We start from the raw sequence: 20,412 nt of genomic DNA on the forward strand, positions 1-20,412 counted from the left end.
TACTCTAAAACACGAGCATACCTACTCAAGAGGATTCAGCTGATGCCTTTGTGATACTGAGTATAGAACATGACCAGCAAACTGGCCACAAAACCTCATTTTCTACCACCACACTGGAGATGCAGAGGCACCCAAACTGTGGGGATGAAGAGGTGGGGAGCATTTCCAAAGACCACAAAGACACACACTGGATTGTAGCAAGGACCTGGTGCTTCAGGCTAGTGAAATACAGAAAGGGTGGTGTGCCTTACCTTGTCAGAGGACTTGCCTCTTCAAGCCTAGCCTTGTGGGAATGGCTGCAGTGCTGTGAGGGTCCCACGAGCACAGCTTCAGCATGAAGCCCAGCTGAAAGCCTTGCCTGGTCCCAGCCAGCCCAGAGATGCTGCAGCAATCGGGGCTCACCCCAATCAGCTGTGGGCACTTGGGTGTCCACAGGCATGCCACCTCCAGCCAGGACGCGAGGCTGAGGGGAGGACAAGGCCCTACTCAGTTTCAAATACACATCCTTGACAACGAAACCTTGTTAGGATCCTCAATGAACACGAAATATTCTGCAGTTTATGGGATTTCATGCTATAATTGCATACATTCATTTAAAATCAAATTTGGCTTCCAATTAACTGTTTAGTCTATTACAGGTAGATATTGCAGGTGAAGAAAATTCCAGATGCCCAAGTGTCCCCCATCACTGACGACACGGTAACTCACGTGTTTCTATTTGCAAAGGACGTAACAAATAGCTGTGAGTACATCAGTAGTCTTCTTTTATGTTTTAAAAAAAGCAGGATGTTGCTGCTGAGCCCGGAGGACCCAGAGCTCGCAGCTAGGCTGAGCAGGGGACAAGGGGACGCAAGCAGGCCAGCTTGGGAAGAGAGGTGGGTGGCTGTGTTTGGGAGGCTTTTTGAACTGCAACTCATTCCCCTTACATCAGTCATTTACAAGTAGCAACAGCAGACAAAAAATGAACAGAGAAACACCAAATTTTGTAAAACAGGTATATTTTAAAATTTGAACCAAGTACAGTTTGCATGTATTGCATGAATCACATGCAGGTGAATGCTATAAAAGATAAAAATACCTGTGCACATACCTTATAAATCCAAGCATTTATATATAATTTATAAAATTTTCATAGCACAAAATAGCTGTGATTCAGAACAGAACTTTTACAGATAAAGCTGCATGAATGTGCAAGTGAAACCATGCCTTTCTTGGGACTAACTGATTTCACCCCACGGGTTCAACATTCAGCTTGCTGTCAGGTCTTCTCCCAATTTTGGTCCCGTCCAGTGTGGTGTGGTCCCTCCACAGGGCTCTGCCCACTCTGCCCTGCAGCTGTACATCATAAAGCACCCTTAACAGAAGGTGTTTAAAGGTGTTTTAAGGCCTGATGGCAGCACTTCTCTGGTGTGTGGGAGGGAGGGAGGCTGAGGACGGGACCCCATGGATGTGGTGGCCCGAGTCCAGCGCTCACCAAAGGGCACGTGGGAGCGGGCATGTGCCCGGCTGAAAGACTCGTTGAAGCGGCTTGCGTGCACAGGTAAAGTCCACACAGCCTGATTGAAAGCAATTTATCCACAGCCTGGGCAAATCTAAAAATGGTCAAAATTTCTGCCAGCATTTCTTCTGGACACTACCAACCTGGTTTTAAAATCACACGGCTCTTTCATGTGCACGCCTCCCACTTCTCATACAAAACTTGCAACTACATTTTATTAACTTGATTATATTTATCCAAGCAGTCAAACTGATGGCAAAGCACCTCCTTTACATTCTTCAGGTTAATTTTTCTTGCAGCCAGGAAGACGAGCGTACATGGTTAAAAAGCTGGCTTATGTACATTCTGCCACGGAAAGGCACAGGGGGCATGCTTGAAGCTCTGCGGTCATAGCATGTTACATTTTTCCAGCCAAGCAGACCACATTCACCGCTGTATTTCTCAACAGCTCATTGGTCCAACAGCAGATATATATTTTTTTTTTAAATAAGCAGCCTGAGTTATAGCGACAACCCTCCTATGAACACTCCTCAACTGCTATTCTACAAGTGTATACACGGTATTGCAAGATGCATGGAAGACCAACCATAATGCTGTGCAGCACCAGAAAATGATCGCATCTTATCATTGCCACAGGTTGTAGTCACCGGAGTCACCATTCAGCTCCTTCCACAACATGGTTTAAGGACACTACTTGTCACTGAGCCCCTGCACGACAGGAAGGGCTTTGTCCCATCTCCTAGACAGTCATGGGAAGCTAAATGAGAGTTAAACAGTTTGAACACAAGCCTCAACATCGTGGTAACAACTCTGCTCGGTCGTATGTAGGTAAAGGATCTTTTAGTGGAGGCTTTCTTATTACTATTCAAGATGGATTTGTTACAAATCACTTAAAATGTTTTGTGCTAGATTTTTTTTTTCTTCTGTTTTACTTTTTTGTTGTTTTTTTAAAGGATTGCAGTGGGTAAAACCATACACACAGAACTAGCCAGGTCTGGCAGTGCCGTCAGAAGACACTATGACAAGCAACAAGTACAATAATGATCAGATTTCTTTAGGGAAATGCACAACGGTACCCAAGCGTGGCCATCTCTGATCTCCGCCAATGCTGGTTGCTGAAGAAACCTACTGTCTTGGCCAGCAGGACGCTCCCACCGAAGCCCGACAGCGGGAAGGTGCCAGCGCTTGAAAAGCCTCCACCTCCCTCCAACTCCACATCACCTTCCCATCTTCATCCACTCTTCCTTCGCCCACCGGTCCTCAGGGGATAGCGGGGCGCATACAGAGCTCCGCATGCCCCAAGGACGGCTCTTCACTCTTGGCTGGTTGACTCTTCCCCCACCCCACCAGCCACTCGCTCTGCCATTCCCCAAACACAAGCCATTCCTTGGCTTGCTCTCCTTCTTCAGCAGGAGCAACCCCGTGGCCCTGCAGGCAGTTTCGCAGCCCATGGGGCTGGCATCCCACAGGCACAGCCATGCTTCCCAGCACCCGACCCCATGGCAAACCAGCCGCTGCTGCTGCTCTGGCAGGGATTTTGGCTTTGTACTCTGTGCTTGTCATCTTTAGTCATCTGGGCCAGGGGTCTCTAATGATGGGACACAGTGGGATTAGCGATTTCTAACCCAAAATTACTTGTGTACAGCGATTCCCATGACTCTTCCTAATCGGGTATTTTAGGCCAGTGCAGAAAGGCACAAAACACTTTTTGGTCAAGTTACCAGCCTTGATTGACTCATCGCATCTCTGAAATGGTGGTGCCATACATTACTTTGTAAGGAAGGCGCTGCGCTCACATCAGTCCTAACAGCTCGTGCAGCAGCGGCACAATCACGGTAGCACTGAAGCCAACTGAGGAGTACGTTATAAATTTATACGGCACTTCGACTTCCAGGCGTCTTCGGGCTTCCAGGTCGCCAATGGGAAACTTGTACCGATAACCCAGCATGCCAAGGACCACACTCTTCATGAGCTGGCGTGTCAGTAGAACAACAAAGATCCCTACAAAGAACCTGGCTAGCACGACCACCACTATTTTACTGGTAATCGGAGGAAATCCAAGCTGAAAATTTTTGCTGGTGTAGGCTCGTGCAACATACTGGTTATTTAACCAAAATCCCACAGTTGCTCCAGCTGCTGCTCCTAAGATAGTAGTGGTGTCTCCCCTGGTAGGGCTGTAATAGTCTAGTTTGGGGTAGTTGTAACATAAGACAAGAGGCACAACTATGGAAAGCAGTGGACAGAAGGGACTAGTTAACAGCAAGTGATCGATCATGTCCCATGCAGGATACAAGAGCACGAGCAGCACAGCCGAAATCAGCGCTCCACCAATGACGTCCTGCAAAGACATCATGTTTAAAAGCTTTGTGAGACCTGGAAGGTAAAACAGATATTCTCGGGTGATGATAAAAGAGCAGTATCTGCATTTGTGAACACACAGCCGCAGAGGAACACCCTAAATTCACAGCAATGGCAGTGCCCACACACAGTGATATCCCAAAGCTTGTGCTAAACAAAACATGACAATCTGTGAACCCATCCTTCACCTTGTCCATGTGAATATATCTATTGACTCATATTTTTCCCCTGAACAAGTGATATTCTTCTCCTCACCTGCTTTCATGTTTTAAGGCCACTCTCTGCCTACAACTTCAGTGGAAAAAGGCACATGCACAACTCCATCTCAGGGACGATATCACAGTAAGCTGCCTTCATACAAACCCTTCCCCTCCCATAATCCTACAAGTAATTTCATCATATCAGTAGGATTATCGCTTGCTTGCTTTGCATAAATGGGAAGATGCTGTCTTTTGTCAGAGGCAAGCAGCCAGTCCAGGAACACAGGCTCCAGGGCAGAAAAGCGCAAAGCTGCAGGACATGGTGCCATGATTTCTGCCGACTGCGGTGAGAGGGAGGCACCACCGGGCAAGAATACATTAAGGAAAAATTTGTTGCCCAAGCCTCTGAAATCCAGCTTGTAGTTAAGCGCCCGAGGCAAGCGCATAGTTAAAACCTAATTTATTAACAGAGGCAAATAAGGTGTTTTGCGAACTTGATTGTTGTCGACTGCAAGGCTGGGAAAGGAGACGAGCTAACCTCTAACAAAAGCTGTCTGTACGAGAGCAGCCAGATAAAAAGCAATATAACAAGTTTCCCTGTGCTGCTCTCCCGGCATTGCTCGGGAGGCAGCAGAATTTGTATTCTGACCATGAAATGCCCTGCAAAAGCTAGAGTTAATCACAGACAGAAATGTCATCTTCTCGAGATTGTATCTTTTTCACCGAGTCATGACAGTTGACTACTACCATGCTTGGTCACAGTCTAAAATGAATTATTTATGAGAACTTCATTTATAGTTAGGCAGGAATGAGGGAACTTTTTCACAACAGAAATATTTAATGACTTTCTGGTAAATGCATTACTCCAGTATGGCTGAACTCTAGCTGTTTACAACTGCCAGGCAACAGATTCACAGCACATTTGGTTTGAAGCAAGTCCCAGAGCCATTTTGCATTTCCTAATACAAATTTCCACTTAGATTTATTCCTTCATCCATGACATGAGGATAGCCACGGACAGACACACAGTTGTTCACAGATGTCTAATATGTAAAATACCATTAGGTGTCAATATTTCACAACACCAACATTTTCAGATGGTAACTTTACACACAAAGGCATGTTTTGGCCTAACAGTCAGTAACTGCATCGACCCAAAAGAGCTGGGGATTGCTCCCAGCACTGATGCTCAGAAATCCCATCACCTCTGTGCACCTCCACTTCCCACCTCACTATTTGCCCACTTTGTATTAGAAGAAAAAAGTCCCGACATCTCGATACCCCCCTCCACGTGTGACTAAGGAGTGAAATTCAAAAGCTGTTCACTTGCTTTTCTGTTCCAATTGAAGACATTTAACCAAACATTAACATTCCCCTCACAAATGCTTTGCTCAGATTTACCCAGCTGACTTCAGCAGTTCCCAGCCAGGGCACAGACACCCCCTATTTACAAACCCGATTAAAGTTTTCTGAATTTTATTATCTTCCCACTCAGCCCCAACACAGTAAAACAGCCCCTGTAGTTTTTGGGCAGGACCCAGATAACCAGCTCTGCTCCCTACCAGCGGCTTCTACCAGTGGTCTCCAAAGTCAGTGCACAAGGCAACTCATCAGGCTGTGAGAAGAAAACAATTTTTGCACCACTAATAAGTAAAATAAAAAATAGATATATCTTTTAAAAGTAGTGTTTATTTCATCCTTATTCTTTTTCATTTTGATTTTTGTGTATGTATTATAATGTATTTATTAGTATAGTAATACATGTGTATAATTCATAAATAAACATACATATATTGGGCATGCATGCTAAAAATTTTTTTACTGATAAGGATGCATGATCAAAAAAGTTTGGAGACTAGTAGTTTATACTGGTTTTCCCACCGCCCACCAATATATGGGCTTCTTATTTTGGAGATTCCTTACTAGAAGCTGCTGGAGAGCGCGGGACATACCCAGCCACAGCCCGTCAGTAGTGACTGCCTTTGGTTCTGGTACGCACGGGCAGAGGGCTGGTTTTCTGAACACCCAGAAGAGGTGGGCGAGTTCAAGACCAACACTTTACAAAGACATTTAGTGGTACAGAATTAATGATCTCCCCCCTCGCCTGTTAAACTAAGGAGAAGATGGGATGAGGAGGGATGACACTGATTTCTGTGAGAACAACTGCTTTTCTGGACTCTCCCTGCTGTGCTCCCAGGAGCGGGACCTTAGCTCTTCCCGGCGGTGAAGCTGCTGTTAGCACTCCCAGGAAGCACATTCTTGCCCGTCTGCCTGTGTAAACAGATTAACCTCTTGCCAAACCCACAATTATAAAGGCATTTTCAAATGAGGGCAGGCATGGATTTTGCTCAAGGTGCAGCACTACCAGCAAAGCTTAAAACCTCCCATTTCCCTGCTGGGATGCTCCAGCTCCCCCAGCACTAACAAGTGCTGCAGCAGTCCTCCGCAGGCTCCATCCCTCCCAAAAAGCCCCCTGCCACCATGCAGCTCGGCCCCGCTCCTGCACAGCACCCCTCTGCCTACCCCACAGCGACGAGCGTCTGCCCAGGTTCCATGCAAGGGAGGCCTCGCTCCTATAGATTTTAATTAGAAAGCTGTCATTTTGCTTTGCTACCTAAAGAACAGGCCAGTATCAGGTTCCTAACGCCGCAAGCCCTCCAAGTTATTTTCCTGTGCTACAGGTAGCTAAAGAAAAACAACTGAGGTAAAAATCCAGTTGCACGCCATGCCTGGGATGCAGGACCAGGGCGCTCCAAGATGCTTTCTGCCCATCACCGAGGACGCATGGCAGCAGGGCAGTCCGTGGGTACGGGCACCGCTGCTGCCGTTCTTGCCCTGGGCTGGGGTTTTTTTTGTTTCATAAAGTCTTAGAGCACGATTTGTTCTAAGACTGCAAAAGTGTCTGGTCTGGCTTTCTGAAGGCAAGACTGGTCTATGCTCTTCCCACTGAAACTACAGTTAGAGATGTAAACACTCACAAAAGGCCCCCAGAACATCGAACCAGCACCCCGAACACGGTGGCACTCAAGTATCTTCCCTGATGTTTCCAATCAAAGCAGAAATAACACTTCTCCTCTTCTGTCTTGTATTGCCTGAATTCCCTTCATGTTTTCATTTACAGTGTGAGACGCTACTCGCTCTCCTAAACAGAAATATCTTATTTACTTTCCACTCCTATAGGAGTTTCATCCCACGAGGACTGTAGTGCCACAGTGTGTAAAGTGATGCCAATACAATGTTTGTTTATCAGCTTTAAAATATTTAAGATAATTTCAGGATTAATGGCGGTGTTAAAAACCCCGAGATACAGCACAGCAAAGGAGCAGGGTGGGGGCTACAGAGTGCCCTCGCCTGAGGGTGGTATAATCGGCAATAAATGCATCAACACTAAATCAGTATATCTCAGGGGAAAAAAACAATTTACTTTGTTTACAGAAACAACTTTCAGGTTTCTTTTTGGTCATAAAAAGTGACCTTTTGACTCCTCCCTGTATCCTACCCCCCAACACTGGCCGGCACAGGGCATTACTGCTTTTAACTCCGGGCAGCAGAGGTGGGAAGCTGCAGCACCACTAAGGTGGTCACAAAATCAGCTGTGGCTCTTCAGCGACCGCCTGCTTCCCCAAGCCCCCGCCGCTGGCTGGAGACAGGGCAGTACGCATTACACCCGGAGGATACCCAGCTCTGCCTCCACAGCAAATGCCAAACCCATTAGCCTGGTGCATTAAGTTCCTACGGCTGGCCCTGAAGGGTTAAAAGAAGGCTAAAAGCCTCCCCTCCTCCCCCCTGGTTTGCGGGCTGCCCTCGGCTGATGAAGTTCTTCCCAATATGATTTGCAGTGATCTTGCTCGCATCTTTTTGGAATACTGTGCATTCACACGAACACCATCACTCATCGTTTCAAATACGAGACGACTCAGATGGGCTCCAGCAATGCTAAGGGCAAAAAACTTGTCCATCTCACTGAGACAGCGATCAAAAATTGGGCCAAAGCTTTAAGATGGGGAGTAAAGGGATATTTTCTAAAATACAATTGTCTGGGGGAAAAAGCAAACAACAAAAAGCCCCCAGTCCTATTGTCTCCAATTGCATTTTGTTCCTTAAAAACAACCTCTATAAAATTACAGATCCTCTGCTTCAAAACGTGTCCAAATTTTCACTTTGCCCCTTCCAGGCAACTCCAATTTCCCACTTGCCCAGCTCCTCAGACTCCATCATTCAAGATCTAAAAGGAAGGTCCCCGCCTTTCCCCTGCTTCTCCACGCCCATGGGATAATTCTCATGTTGAGGTGGTGAAGGTGGATTGTTGTAATTAAATTCTCTCTCTGCAGTGCAAGTGTATTGCTTCCACCCCATTCTCTAGCTGGGTGATGCTCTCCTGGTAGCAGCCCAGGCAACGGGTGTTTATTCCCTTTTCCCTAAGCGTAGTATTCGTTCTGACAGGGCTATAATGATGCAGCTAGCTCTCACACCAGTTTACTGCCTCTCCAGAAGGTCTTTAACGGTAGCATCTCTTCTACGGACATGACTGTGCTTTTTTGAGGCCGCTCCTGATCCAAAAGCAATGCCAACAATGCTGAAATACAGACTGATTTGTAGAGCTGAGGCTGCAGAAGACAAGCCCCTGTGCTGGAGCTTCAGCTATGGCTGTAGCAAAGCATGGTGCAACCACCTTGCCACTCCTTCTCTGGTTCCTCAAACAGGAAAAATTCAGTTACACTAAGTCAGTGGGTATATTTTACCTGTTCATTTGCTTTCCTAAAATATTACGATTGCTTAATACATAATTATATCCTCTTGGTATTCATTTTCTATTAAGACCTCAGTTAAGAATTCATTAGATAGAGGCTGTTTCAGCTGGTGGCTTGGCTGAGTGGCTGCTGTGCCTCGGCCCTGCAATAACTCAGGCAGCTCAGGGTGGGAGCCGTCCCTCAAGGTGTGGCAAATGTCTCTGAAATGCACTTCTTCCCCGAAAAAGCCTGTCATTGCCGGTGGGACGCCAGAACCTGTCATTGCAGGTGGGACGGATGGTGCCACAGAGAGAGGGGGGCTGCATCTGGGCAGCCGTGATCATCAGTCGTTTCCCCAGCTCCGTCCCCACCATGGCACGCACGGGATGAAGACCCCAGTGAAGTACATTTACCCTTTTGAAAGGCAGCATTGCTCACAGATCAACTAAGGAGCTTTTTTTATTTTAAAGCCCTTTTTATCATGTCAAAGACACAAAGGAGTTTTTCTTCTTTACCCTAAAATCCATCTAAATTTAGAGGAGTCTTTCATTACGATGGAGCAGCAAGGGAAGTATGCGAAGAATTTTTACTGATTGACTTGAGGTCACTAGTCAAGAAAGGGTGTCTCCAGCTTCGATTTAAGATATTGTTTTGATCCACTAAGCCTGGAAGGGAAGGTCAAGCTATATTTTATAGATAACCTTAATCTCATAAGGGCTCCCTTTCTTAGAGTCATCAAGTCTCCTTATTACAAACATAATTATTACTTAGTAAAAAAATACAATTATTTATGCATATGCAACCAACAAACAACGCATATCAAACTCCTGCGGGGAAGCAGACGGGAGTTTTTATCCATAGTTAGGCAGCTGGACCACCCCTCTGGCCATTATATATAACAGATCAATAATGTTTCCTCTCATCAGGAAGGAACCAGCTATTGCCTAATCAAAGTTACACTGAAATCTGGTCTTAAAGCAGGGGTGACATCTCTAAACAACTGTGCCCAACAAATCTGTCCTATAAAGTCACAGATATTTTATGATTATTTTTGAACGAAGTATTTGTGCATCTCAATCCTTTAAGAATGAATTTCCTACCAGCTGAAGACGAGAAGCTTGTCATAATATTTTTTTAAGTGCCATGTCCCTGTATGGTAACACGAGACACACTGTCCCCCAGCCCCCTAACAGCAGCTCCCTCGCCATGTTTTAACCTCTCCTCCGCTCTCCGCTGGTTGCTGGCGTGACTCACCCACCTGCTATTCCTTCCCTGACACTCCCAAACTAAACCAGTCCGGGATATTTCTCGCTGACAACAGTGATACTATTGCACAAAAGGCTTAGCTAAGGAGCAGCATCAGTTGCCCAAGTGCATTCCTCACAATTAAAATTTCAAAATAGAGAACTGTAATTCGGATGCCACACCGACCTCACCCGGCTCCTCAACCTACGCGCACTGCTGCTTCCCTAATGGTATAAATAATTCCCCTGCAGATTCAAACAGCAATAGCCTGAGGGTTTCCCCACAGCTGCCTTTGAATGTACAGCCTGAGATTTAGTGGCATGACTCCTATATCCCTGCAGTGGCACAGCCAAGGCAGGACATACATTGCTTGAAGAGTGGGAGATGGGAATCGCTGTAGGTAAGCAGAGCTGGAGGCCGGAGCAGCATGGGGCGGCGCAGGGCATCCTTACCAGGACTGTGTGCATCCCTGTGTAGAGCCTGCTGAGACACACCAGCGCTGAAAACACAAACGCTGCTACCAGGCCTAGTTCGAACGGATACTGTGAAAAGGGAGGAAAAAAAAAAAAATACGCACATTACACCATTATCTACTTTAACATCAGTATATATCCAAAATAAGACATCCAAGCAGCCAGACTGACGTAAGGATCTCGTGTTGGGAAGCAGCTCCTGAGCTGTACTTTCCCAAAAAGATTAATGTGACGTGAGATGAGACCTCACATTGGCCAATGTGCAATCCTGGCAGAAGGCCGTTTCATTATCTGTGGTGCCCACTTTTGCAAAGATCTTGTCCTAGCGTTCAGAAACCTGGGAAATAGATGGCATTTGCAGAGTTTCCCCCCACAATATCCACCTGCAAAATCCATGTTAGTGCTAAAGACCTTAAGGAAAAAAGGCACAGCACATTGTACAAGCAATGCCCGAGGTTGAACTGCAGCCTCAGATCACCCAAGGGGAACACGACAGCCGCAGAGCCTGACCAGAAGCGTGATCAATAGTCCTCGAGCAGCGGGCTGGGAGGGGGAAATCAATGTCTGGGCTGAAACAGCAGTCCAGCTATTAGAGCAGTCAGGACTGCTCTTCCCGGTGACACTTCAGGTGTAATTGTCTTCTTATGAAGTTGTTTTTGCTTAATTCCCTCTCTGAGTTGCCTATGAACACGGAAAAAAGTGTTGAAATAAATCAACATTTAAAAAGGAAAAAACCCACACACATTTGATAAAGAAGAAGCTTAACATATTAGCCCTTAATCCACTCATTCAAATCCTGAAAGCGAGTGGGCTGGTGGGCTCCTTTCAGTCCATAAAGGACATTTTTGTGAAAAAATAAACCAACCCAAAATATAAATAAATGGAATTAATTCACCCGATTTGACACAAAGTCTCCATCTACTGCCAAGAGGCCAATGACTGACCGGGGTGGCCACAGGTCAGAACAAAAATGCTGCTGTGGAAATTTTAAGCAGAACAACTTGCTTCTGACTCTTTCCCCCGGCATACTCTAGCCCCTGGAATAGAGAGCTCAGACCCAGCTGCAGATGTCACTCCCAGTTCATGAAACGCTATTTTTTCCTCACTTCTCTAAGCCTTTGGAGGATTTACGTCCACTTTATTCCCCCCTCAGCAGGCAGCCTGGGAGCTAGTGCAGATCAGTAATTGATGACTGGGGCAGCTTTAGAAGATAGCAGCATAATGTACTGGTAGATTTTTCCTTCTTAATGGAGGCAATTAAATCGTTTAATTATTTTACAGCAGCTTTATCGTTTCACGGCAGCTTCCAAGAAGTACAAGACAGCCCGTGAAGAGCTGTGTGTCCCACTGGTAGCTTATCAGGAGGAAGAGAAAGTGCTGCGGACCAGATCTTTTTGGCAGATCTGACACATGGGATGGATCTGGCCTTCCAGGGCTGACAAATACCCCATCCTATGGCTCCTCCTCCCCATCCCCATCCCATTGCCGAGCTGCTCTGACCAGTTACCATACAATGACCAGGGAGCAGGAGGCTGGCAGCGCAGCTTTGGGCACCACTGACCCGCTCACTCATCCCTGCACTGTGGGCAGGAGCAAAGCCCACCGCTTCACGGCTGGGACCAGATGAGTCTGGAAGTTAAATTAATTCCGAGATCTCAGTGTAATTCAGAGATCTCCGTTTCTATGAGTTACAGCCCCACGACACAGCACCTTTCATCAAGCGGGTGGCCACCTTTTGTTCCTGCACACACGCTGGCACCGCGGGGTGGACACCCAGGGACATTGCGACAGCGAGACCCCCCCAGCCGTACTGTGAGCCCTCTTGGTTGCATGGGTTTATCTTTGAAACACACTTGAGAGGGCTGAGAAACACGCTTAAACACAATGCAGCCAGGAAGTTATTATTGCTAGAGTACAGGAAACACGTTTGGATTCATAAAATGAAACAAAAACAATCATCATGGAGAAATGAGTTTCTGGGAAATAAACCTTTTAGAAAGATAAAAGGCTGAAGGTTTGGGAAAAATAATTATGAGATCTCCCCAAGCAGCCTGCAGCTCCAGTGCAATGAAACTGCTGTTACTTCTCTGACAAACAGGTTCTCAAATCCTGTTGTATGCTATTAGTCTAACACAGGTTAGAGCCAAGGGATTTCCAAGGATGCGTTTCCTGCATCATACAAAAAACAGGTGACATAGAGCTCCTCTGGTTTCCCTGGGAGCCGGCGTTTCGCAACGTGCAGCGTCGGCTTGGCAGGCACGGGGTGAGCACAAAACACTGACACCGGGCATCTTCTGCAGCAGCGCTGCGGCTCCCTCCATGGTCACCCCGCATGCAAAAACACAGCAAACCTGCCAAACCACGGCAGGGCAGCGCAGCCCGCCCGCGGCTCTGAGCGGGGTGTGTGCTAAAGAAAGGAGATTTCCACTAAATTTCTTCTTGTGTTTATTATCAGCCAGCTGTGGGTAACAACAGGGAAAAATACACATCTGTGAAAAATACAGAGCTCCTCTGGAAGTGGCAACAGCTTTGGATTTGCTAGTTTTCTGTAGCTTGCTGGAAGCAGACATGTGCTTTTCTTTTTTTTATTGTTTCTTTTTGTACCCCCTACCTTGTACTGGTTCATGGTTGCAATGAGAAAGGAGAAGGAGATGGCAGTGGCTGCCATGGCGTGGGTGGAAGGCATCCCGTACTCTGCATCCGTCCTCATTTCTAGCTTGACGACAGGTGGCGAGAGGGGCCGAGGCCACTTCAGGATGTCCTTGGAGACCTGGCCTATGTACATCACTATCTGGGGAGAGGAAAGGCCACAGGGCTGTCAATCAGCACGGGCAACCCCCACTCAGCCCACCCGAGAACCAACTCTATTTCTGCACTTTTTCCTGCAAAATCCACCACCCCAAGCGCAGAATTTATCCCCTGAATTATTAAAGGGGTTTCCATTATCCTGGTCAGCGAAGGAAGCAATGGTTTTACTGCACCATGTTGTAACCTGATCAGAAGCGGGACCAAAAGGAGGGTTCGCTGACGAGATGCAGCAATAAGGATGGTGTGAGACAGACAGCTGGCTCCCACCCCACGCTAGAAAAGTTTAAGTTTCCTCCCCGTCCCTTACAACCCCTCTCCTGCAAAGCAAACGGATACAAGAGAGATTTTTCTGCTGCCACCTTCAAATCACCTCCTTGCCCAGCTGCGTCCCTCCCAGCTCCACGCAGCAGCTCTCCGAGGGCAGCACCAGCTCTCCCATTCCCAGCAGCTCCCACTCCACCCACCGCACAAGGTGCTGCAGGAACCCTGCCGGGACACACCACCAGTGTGGTTATTAAATAATAATCTTGGCATCCTTGGGGAGGCAGCAGAGAGAAAACTGGACGAGCAACATAAAGTGCCAGTTCTCCTGCCTAACTCCCTAACAACAAAGGGGTTTTGTGCCCTGCTTGGGACACAGGTTTAAGCAAGGGCTCCATCAATTAGCTACTGAGCACTGCAACACAGTGATTTCGGGGGGAAACGTTGTATTCTCAGGTCACTGCAAGCAGTAGCAATAGGAAGCGGAGGCAAGAGGCAAAGCTGGCCAGCATCCCCGAGGTGCAGCCCACCCAGCAGTGCCCAGGGCACCTGCCACGCTGACATCGTCTGCTCCTCAGCACCCCCTGCCCAAAGGCAACAGGCTCTCAGCATCCACAGTGAGAAGGATGTGAACGAAAGTCACCCAGGCTGTCCCTGGATGATGTATATGCTTTCTATTGCCCCCATCCTTCCTTGCAGCTATACGCAAAGCAAGCTCTACAAAACAAAGCAAATCTTTTTTTTTTTTTTTTATACAAAAATTGGGTTAACTGACATCTGCCATGAAAGTTCAGTTGCTGTGTGAGACGGCTCACTGTTCTGCTTCTCACGCTTTCACTAGCAAAGGAGGGGTCTTAAAATAATAACACCCTTCCCATGCTGGTGTTAGCCATATGCCAGAACAGCAACACGATCATCCGCTGCCACAGTCGTCACCAGCCATATTTCATCCCTCTCCCTCCCACCAGCCATTCAAAAAATGGCTTTACATTAAAAGAAAGACACCGGGATTCAGGATTCACAAAACAGTACCAGGAAAAAGCCAGAATGTCACGTCCCTTCATCCCCCTCTCTACAGCAAAGGGCATGCCGCAGGGAGTGCTAGGCTTACAGCCAGCACCAGAGCCTGGAAAAGTGACAGCTGCTGCCTTTGCATCCTTTGGCCCCCAGCACGTGAATCCCATCACCGCCTTATTATCGGCACCACCTGCAGCACACCTGGCTGATCCTACTTCACCCTGATATATGGGGCATAGGGCAGGCAGCAAATACCCTGCCCGGACAGTTCACAATAAACAAAGGCTGAAGGAACAAGAGCCTTAAAGAAACTACTGCATGGGTGTATTTGGCTAATACCACCAGTTTCCAAATGGATGCAGGCACATCTTTGGAAGTTAATTAAATTCCAGGGTTGAAAGCAAAATTACTCTCTCCAACAGAACATAAAACATGGAGGCTACCATTCGTGATACCATCTGAGAGGCAAGGTAGGATGAGCCAGTTTATCAGCAGTCCTCTATAATAATGACTTCCACTTGTAGAAGTATTATTAGCACTAGTACATAAGAGTATTATAGAAAGGGAAATGAGTCATCTTTGAAATGAAGGCTATGCTAGGACTCCTCTGATGGTGAAAAACAGGCTGAATGCTGGAGGTGGTATGGGTAAGCAAAAATACCTCACAACACCGTCCTTCCTGGCATTCCAGATTAAATTCTCACCCTCGTATTTTTTAAAAACACATATTGTATAGACACATACAGTAACGAGAGGTGAGACAGCCTCCATAAAACATGAAGGGGAGTCCAGAATACGTTCAGACTAAGCACTGCCTTCTGAAGCACCAACCTTTGCCTTTAGCTTATCTGGGTGCTGTGCACGGGGTTTTACGTGCAACATCCTGGATTATTTGGCAGAAGTGGCAGTTGTGCGTGCAGTAAAACAACCCCCATCAGCCAAACCAGCAGGCTTCCCCAAGAAGGTGAAAGATGACAAGTGCACCATTGCTAAAAGCCACCCAGCAAAGGCGTTGCTCTGGTTCGCCTGCTTCCCCACACGCTGCTCACAAGCGGCTGAAGGAGCACAGGACTGCCCAGGCAGCCCAGAGCTCCTGCCAGATCTGCCTGCAGTGGGCAGAGGGGTGCCCTCCCTGGGGAGACGGCCCTGCAGCATGAAGCGGGGCAGGCAAAGCACTGGCTGGGACCTGCGCATCCCTCCCCAGCCCAGAGCATCAGCCAGTCCTGCCAGGGACCACCACACAGCTGGTGACTGAGGGCAATACCCCTGCGAGCGTACCAGGCACAAAATCCCAGAGCTCAGCCACAAATAATAATAAAAAAAAAAACAGTAGGAGGCCACCACAGATGCGGTCACTACATAGCAAGTGTTTTGCAGAAACACACTTGCAGCATTATATTTCATTGCAGGATATATCTGAATTGCACTCTACTGCGGCTCTCATCTTCTGAGGATGGTACGTATCTGCCTTGGTTAAGTGGCATATTCTCTCTTAAGCCACATTTCATTATTTCCTGACCTTATTTCTCTGTCATTTTGGATTTACTCTCTAACAGTCCCAGGAAAGAAAGCAAGCAGCCTGAAAGTTTTGGCCTGTTATCAGCTTTTTTTCAACCTAGCAGATGAGAAAACCCCTGCAATAAACATTGTGAACCATAAGCACTGAAGCACTGGAAAGAAGGAAAAGGGAGACAGAGATGAGCATGGAGGACAGGTTAAAGATCACAGAGCTAAGCCTCACCTACAGTTGACTTGAATTACCTATTTGTGCGATGCCAAAGATCTTTGAAGGCCCTGGAATAAATTTAGCATGAGCAGAAAATACCCCAAGTCCAGACTGGCAAGTAACTTGGGACTGCTTAGGTCCCCAGGACTGGGTAATTTTGCTGTGATTTCCAGCCTACCCTAGGTAAGCCAAACAGCACATTCATGACAGCTTTGGACAGACAAACAGGGGAGGGTAGGTTAAGGCTTGACCGAGGAGCGTGTCACCTTGTAGCAGCTGATCAGCAGCAAGTTTAGGCATTTCAAAGTCTAAAGCAGGGTGACCCCTCAAGCCTGCCGTGCTGGGCTTCACCCAGCTCCCCTTTCTTCACACAGGCTGGGAAGACTGAGGGAGGAAGGAGGGGCTAGACTCAAACCACGCTTGCCTAAGATTTAAATAAAACCCATTCCAAAAATCTTTACATGCTCATGGACTTTTCCACCTGATGGGTCTGCAGGCCCAAAGCTGAATGTGGGAGAGAAGAGGGAACAGGCCCTTGGACACTGAGCAAGCAGACACTGTTTGCTCTCTCGTAGGCATGGCAAAGAAAAGAAACCTTGAAGCAAATAATTTCTTCATGCTTTATTGTTCTGTTCGCTTCTTTCCTACATTGCTGGCATTTTTTGCCTACCTAGAGCACTATATTACAGCTCTCGATGCTATTCTTCTGTGTTTATTTCTAGCACAGGCTCTCTTCCACTCCGTCCGACTGACGCAGATCAACCGAATTTTCTGCAGTTCTGATGGAAAATGGTTTGCAGACATCTTCAGCATAAATAATTTTAATTTGCACATTAATAAGTACCTCTGTCTCTGCATGGAGAATTTGTCTGAACCTGGAGACTTTTCCATTACCAAAGCAACAAAGTCAAAGCCGTGATGGATTGTGTGGGACCCAATTAGCTGGAGAAGATAACTACACAGAAAAGCATGGGAATTCAGTTGAGATTTCACAAAAGTTGATGGGATGGGCATAGCTAATTCCCTTTTCTCTGAAAGCTGACGGCAGCAACTCTAACAACCACATACCTCAGACTGTTCAAACTTTCCAAAATGAAACTTAACAATTTCACACCCGAGTTAGAGATGTGTGGGCAAATGAGGAGGGCTGCCTGGGCTGGCGGGGAAGGAGGGGAGCTGGAGTTCAAGGATGAGAAAGGCAAAAGCACCACAGGTCAGCACCGCAGCCTTCCCGGGTCACTGGACACCCACAAGCAGGGCCCCAACCTGGGCAGAAGCAAAGCAATGCCCTTGGGCATCAGACAGGTCCGTACAGGAGCCCTTGCCTCCGGACCCTCACCAGTTTCCCACAGGAGCACCCTGTTAGAGGAGGTAAAGGGATTCTGCTCTACCTCTGTATTTGCAAGTCCTACAAGCTACAGTTGTGACAAATGCCACAATGTGTGTCCTTACTAAAGAAACAACGGCAAAAGCAAGGCGGACTGTGGCAGGGGAGCAGACACGTGGTAGAGGGGTCACTAGCAACAACCACACACATGCATAACACAGGGAAATGCCACTTTCCCTTCTGTATTGAGGTGTGAGCACACACGTAACAATAAGTTGCTGACATCGCACTGCCATGGTGGGGACCCTCAGGAAGTTATGTCAGCTCCCTAATATTTGCAACATCACTTGGCAGTGACACAGCAGCACCAGCTGGAGATGTAGGAAATAAAATGCATCCTCCCAGCCCCTGGCGGCTGTCGCCGCTGCTCCCCCCCGCCCCAGGAGCTGCATGGCTGCTCTGCTGCGGTCTGCGCAGCTCCCGCGTCCCCTGCCGCTGCTCTGCCTCGCTGAAACACAACCTGGGCGCTTCATTTCTGCGGCTGGATCCATGAGAAGCATTTGCAGGCAGAGGAGAGCCCAGGGCTAGGCAAGGCAGGCTTTTCCTCCCCAGGGCTCCTGCCCTGTACTGCAAGGGAATATATTACCCACATCTTGTTCTGCTCCGCAGTGAAGCAGTAAGCAGCTGGCTTACTAAGCCATGCTTGAAATCTATGGTACAGCTACTCTGATCTGTTCAGAGTTGAACCAGCCTCTACTGTTTCTGCACTGCCAGATGCTACCGCATCAGCTCGGCACGCTGCGGTCGTGCTGGGAACGCAATGCGGCACAGGCTGCGCCGAGGCTGCCGTCCCTCCCGGGATCCCACATTTATAACCGCGCAGGCTGAACACCTGGGCCAAGGCAGCAAGCCTGACACACGGGGACATTTTTCTAACCCCAAGCCCACATCATCAGTATTCAGTTTGGGATTATTTTAATTTCCAGTGCTACGCAGATGACTCTGAAGTCTTCAGAATTAAATCCTTACAATAAATGCAAGAAGTATTTAAAAATTACCTGGGTAAAGACTTCTTACTTGTTGTACACACTTGTTCCCCTCTCAAAGGGTTTTTCCGTAATGCTGTAAGCAGCTTAAAAACAAGACATTCCCCAAACTCTGCTGCCTACCATACTGCTGGGGCTGCCTAGGCTGCGTGAGGGGAAGAGCAATCCTTCAGAGCCAACGCATCAGGTGAAGGAAAGGCAAAGCTTCCTTGCCACTATGGGTCAACAGCATTACATTTTACTACAGAAATGTAATTAGCAATTGCTAGCAGCACAACAGCCTTTTTCTGAGGTTTCCTCTGACTTTGCTCTGAGTCATATATATGGTCCATCTCCAAAAATACATCCTCACCTGGGGCTTTGTACTGGGGTAAACAAGAGGAATCTACCTTTGTGTTTTAACAGATCTTGCTTTAGTGAACAATGACAAATCAAACTGGCATCCACACAGGTCCAGGTGCCGACGCATTTGTCCCAACATCTGCAGGGGTTCCCTCAGGAGTAAGGGACTGTTCCCCTCCCTGTGGGCATCAGAGTCCCATAAAGTGACCTGGCTCCTTGACATTTGCATAACTCTGGTATTGCTTCAATAATTTAAGAAGTGGTATTGCTCACCTGCAGGCGTTGCCTGGCATTTTCAATGGTTTTCCCTCCCTACTCCTGAAATCCCTGTGGGCAGCCCTTCTGTGGCAGACAGCAAGGGCACTGCACATATTTACCACTGCAATGCAGACATGTGTGAAGGCACATAGACAAACACGGCCGAGCCAGCTCCGCATGCAGAGGCACGGGACCAGTGCCTCAAGGCGCAATTTCCCCTTTGGAACACTGACATGGCAGCTGCCCAGACCCCAAAGCTGGCAGGTTTTAGGAAACAGGCCCAGTGCCGCAGGTGTGCTGCGTGGGTCACAACCTCCTCACGCACCAGGCATCCCTCCTCCGCCACAACCTCCGCACAGGGACGGACTCACACAGCTGTCCCACGGGTGTGCAAAGGTCGGGAGGAGCAATTTTTTTTTGTACTCTGTAATATTTCAGCTAACAAAGGTGAACCAGAACATATCTATTTTCAACTTTTGATCCTGCAGCCCTCCCATACGCATTATTGATCTATTAAAAGGACAAGATTAAATTCTAGAGAAGACGTGGGGTCAAATAGCATTGGCGACTTCTTCCCTGAGACTCACACTGTGGCAGCCTGACTTTGAATCTGCTGTTTTGGCTCCAAAACAGAAACTCTATAACCTGGCTCTAGAAACCCTGCCCTGCAATAGTATTTGTCATCTTCCCAGAAAGGAAATTTACAGTTTGAAAATGATGTTGCTTTTGTTTTTATCATAATCTGTGTGCTGATAGGAGTGACAGAGCACATCGGGAACACTGGAAAGAGGGGAAAAAATAAGGATGCACTATTAATAAACTGGCATTTGCAGGAGATTAGTCAAGCAGCAGCAAAGACTGTATCCTGAAAGTGCCAGCTATTTTTCATGGTTGTCAAGGCAGGTGTGACTTTGATTCACCATACAGAAATTAAACGACGCATCCAGCCTGCACTGTTGACAGTGTCTATTCTCAGCATCCCCCAGCTAAGGTTTGAGTGAACAGATAACACTGCAATGGATAATAGCTGTGACTCTGCCCCTTGAGCATCACTTGGTTCACAGTGAAAGAGGAGCAGAGCAAGGAAGAGTATGCTCTTCTGGAGATGCTCCTCCTACCCCCA

At 47.5% G+C, this 20,412-nt stretch overlaps 1 protein-coding gene across 1 annotated transcript in view; it reads right to left on the bottom strand.

Annotated features, from left to right (window-relative positions):
• Positions 1-3,290: 3,290 nt before the first annotated feature.
• SGPP2 (sphingosine-1-phosphate phosphatase 2) overlaps positions 3,291-20,412 on the bottom strand; it is a gene marked incomplete at both ends in the record, with an annotated part of 36,143 nt that continues 19,021 nt past the window's right edge. Inside the window, 3 exons of the mRNA XM_082319419.1 lie at positions 3,291-3,836; positions 10,484-10,573; positions 13,116-13,295. Of these exons, the coding sequence (XP_082175545.1) occupies positions 3,291-3,836; positions 10,484-10,573; positions 13,116-13,295 (816 nt within the window). The remainder of the gene's footprint in view (positions 3,837-10,483; positions 10,574-13,115; positions 13,296-20,412) is intronic.

This window comes from Platalea leucorodia, assembly GCF_965183815.1.
Source record: "Platalea leucorodia genome assembly, chromosome: 8".
Classification (NCBI taxonomy): Eukaryota; Metazoa; Chordata; class Aves; order Pelecaniformes; family Threskiornithidae; genus Platalea; species Platalea leucorodia.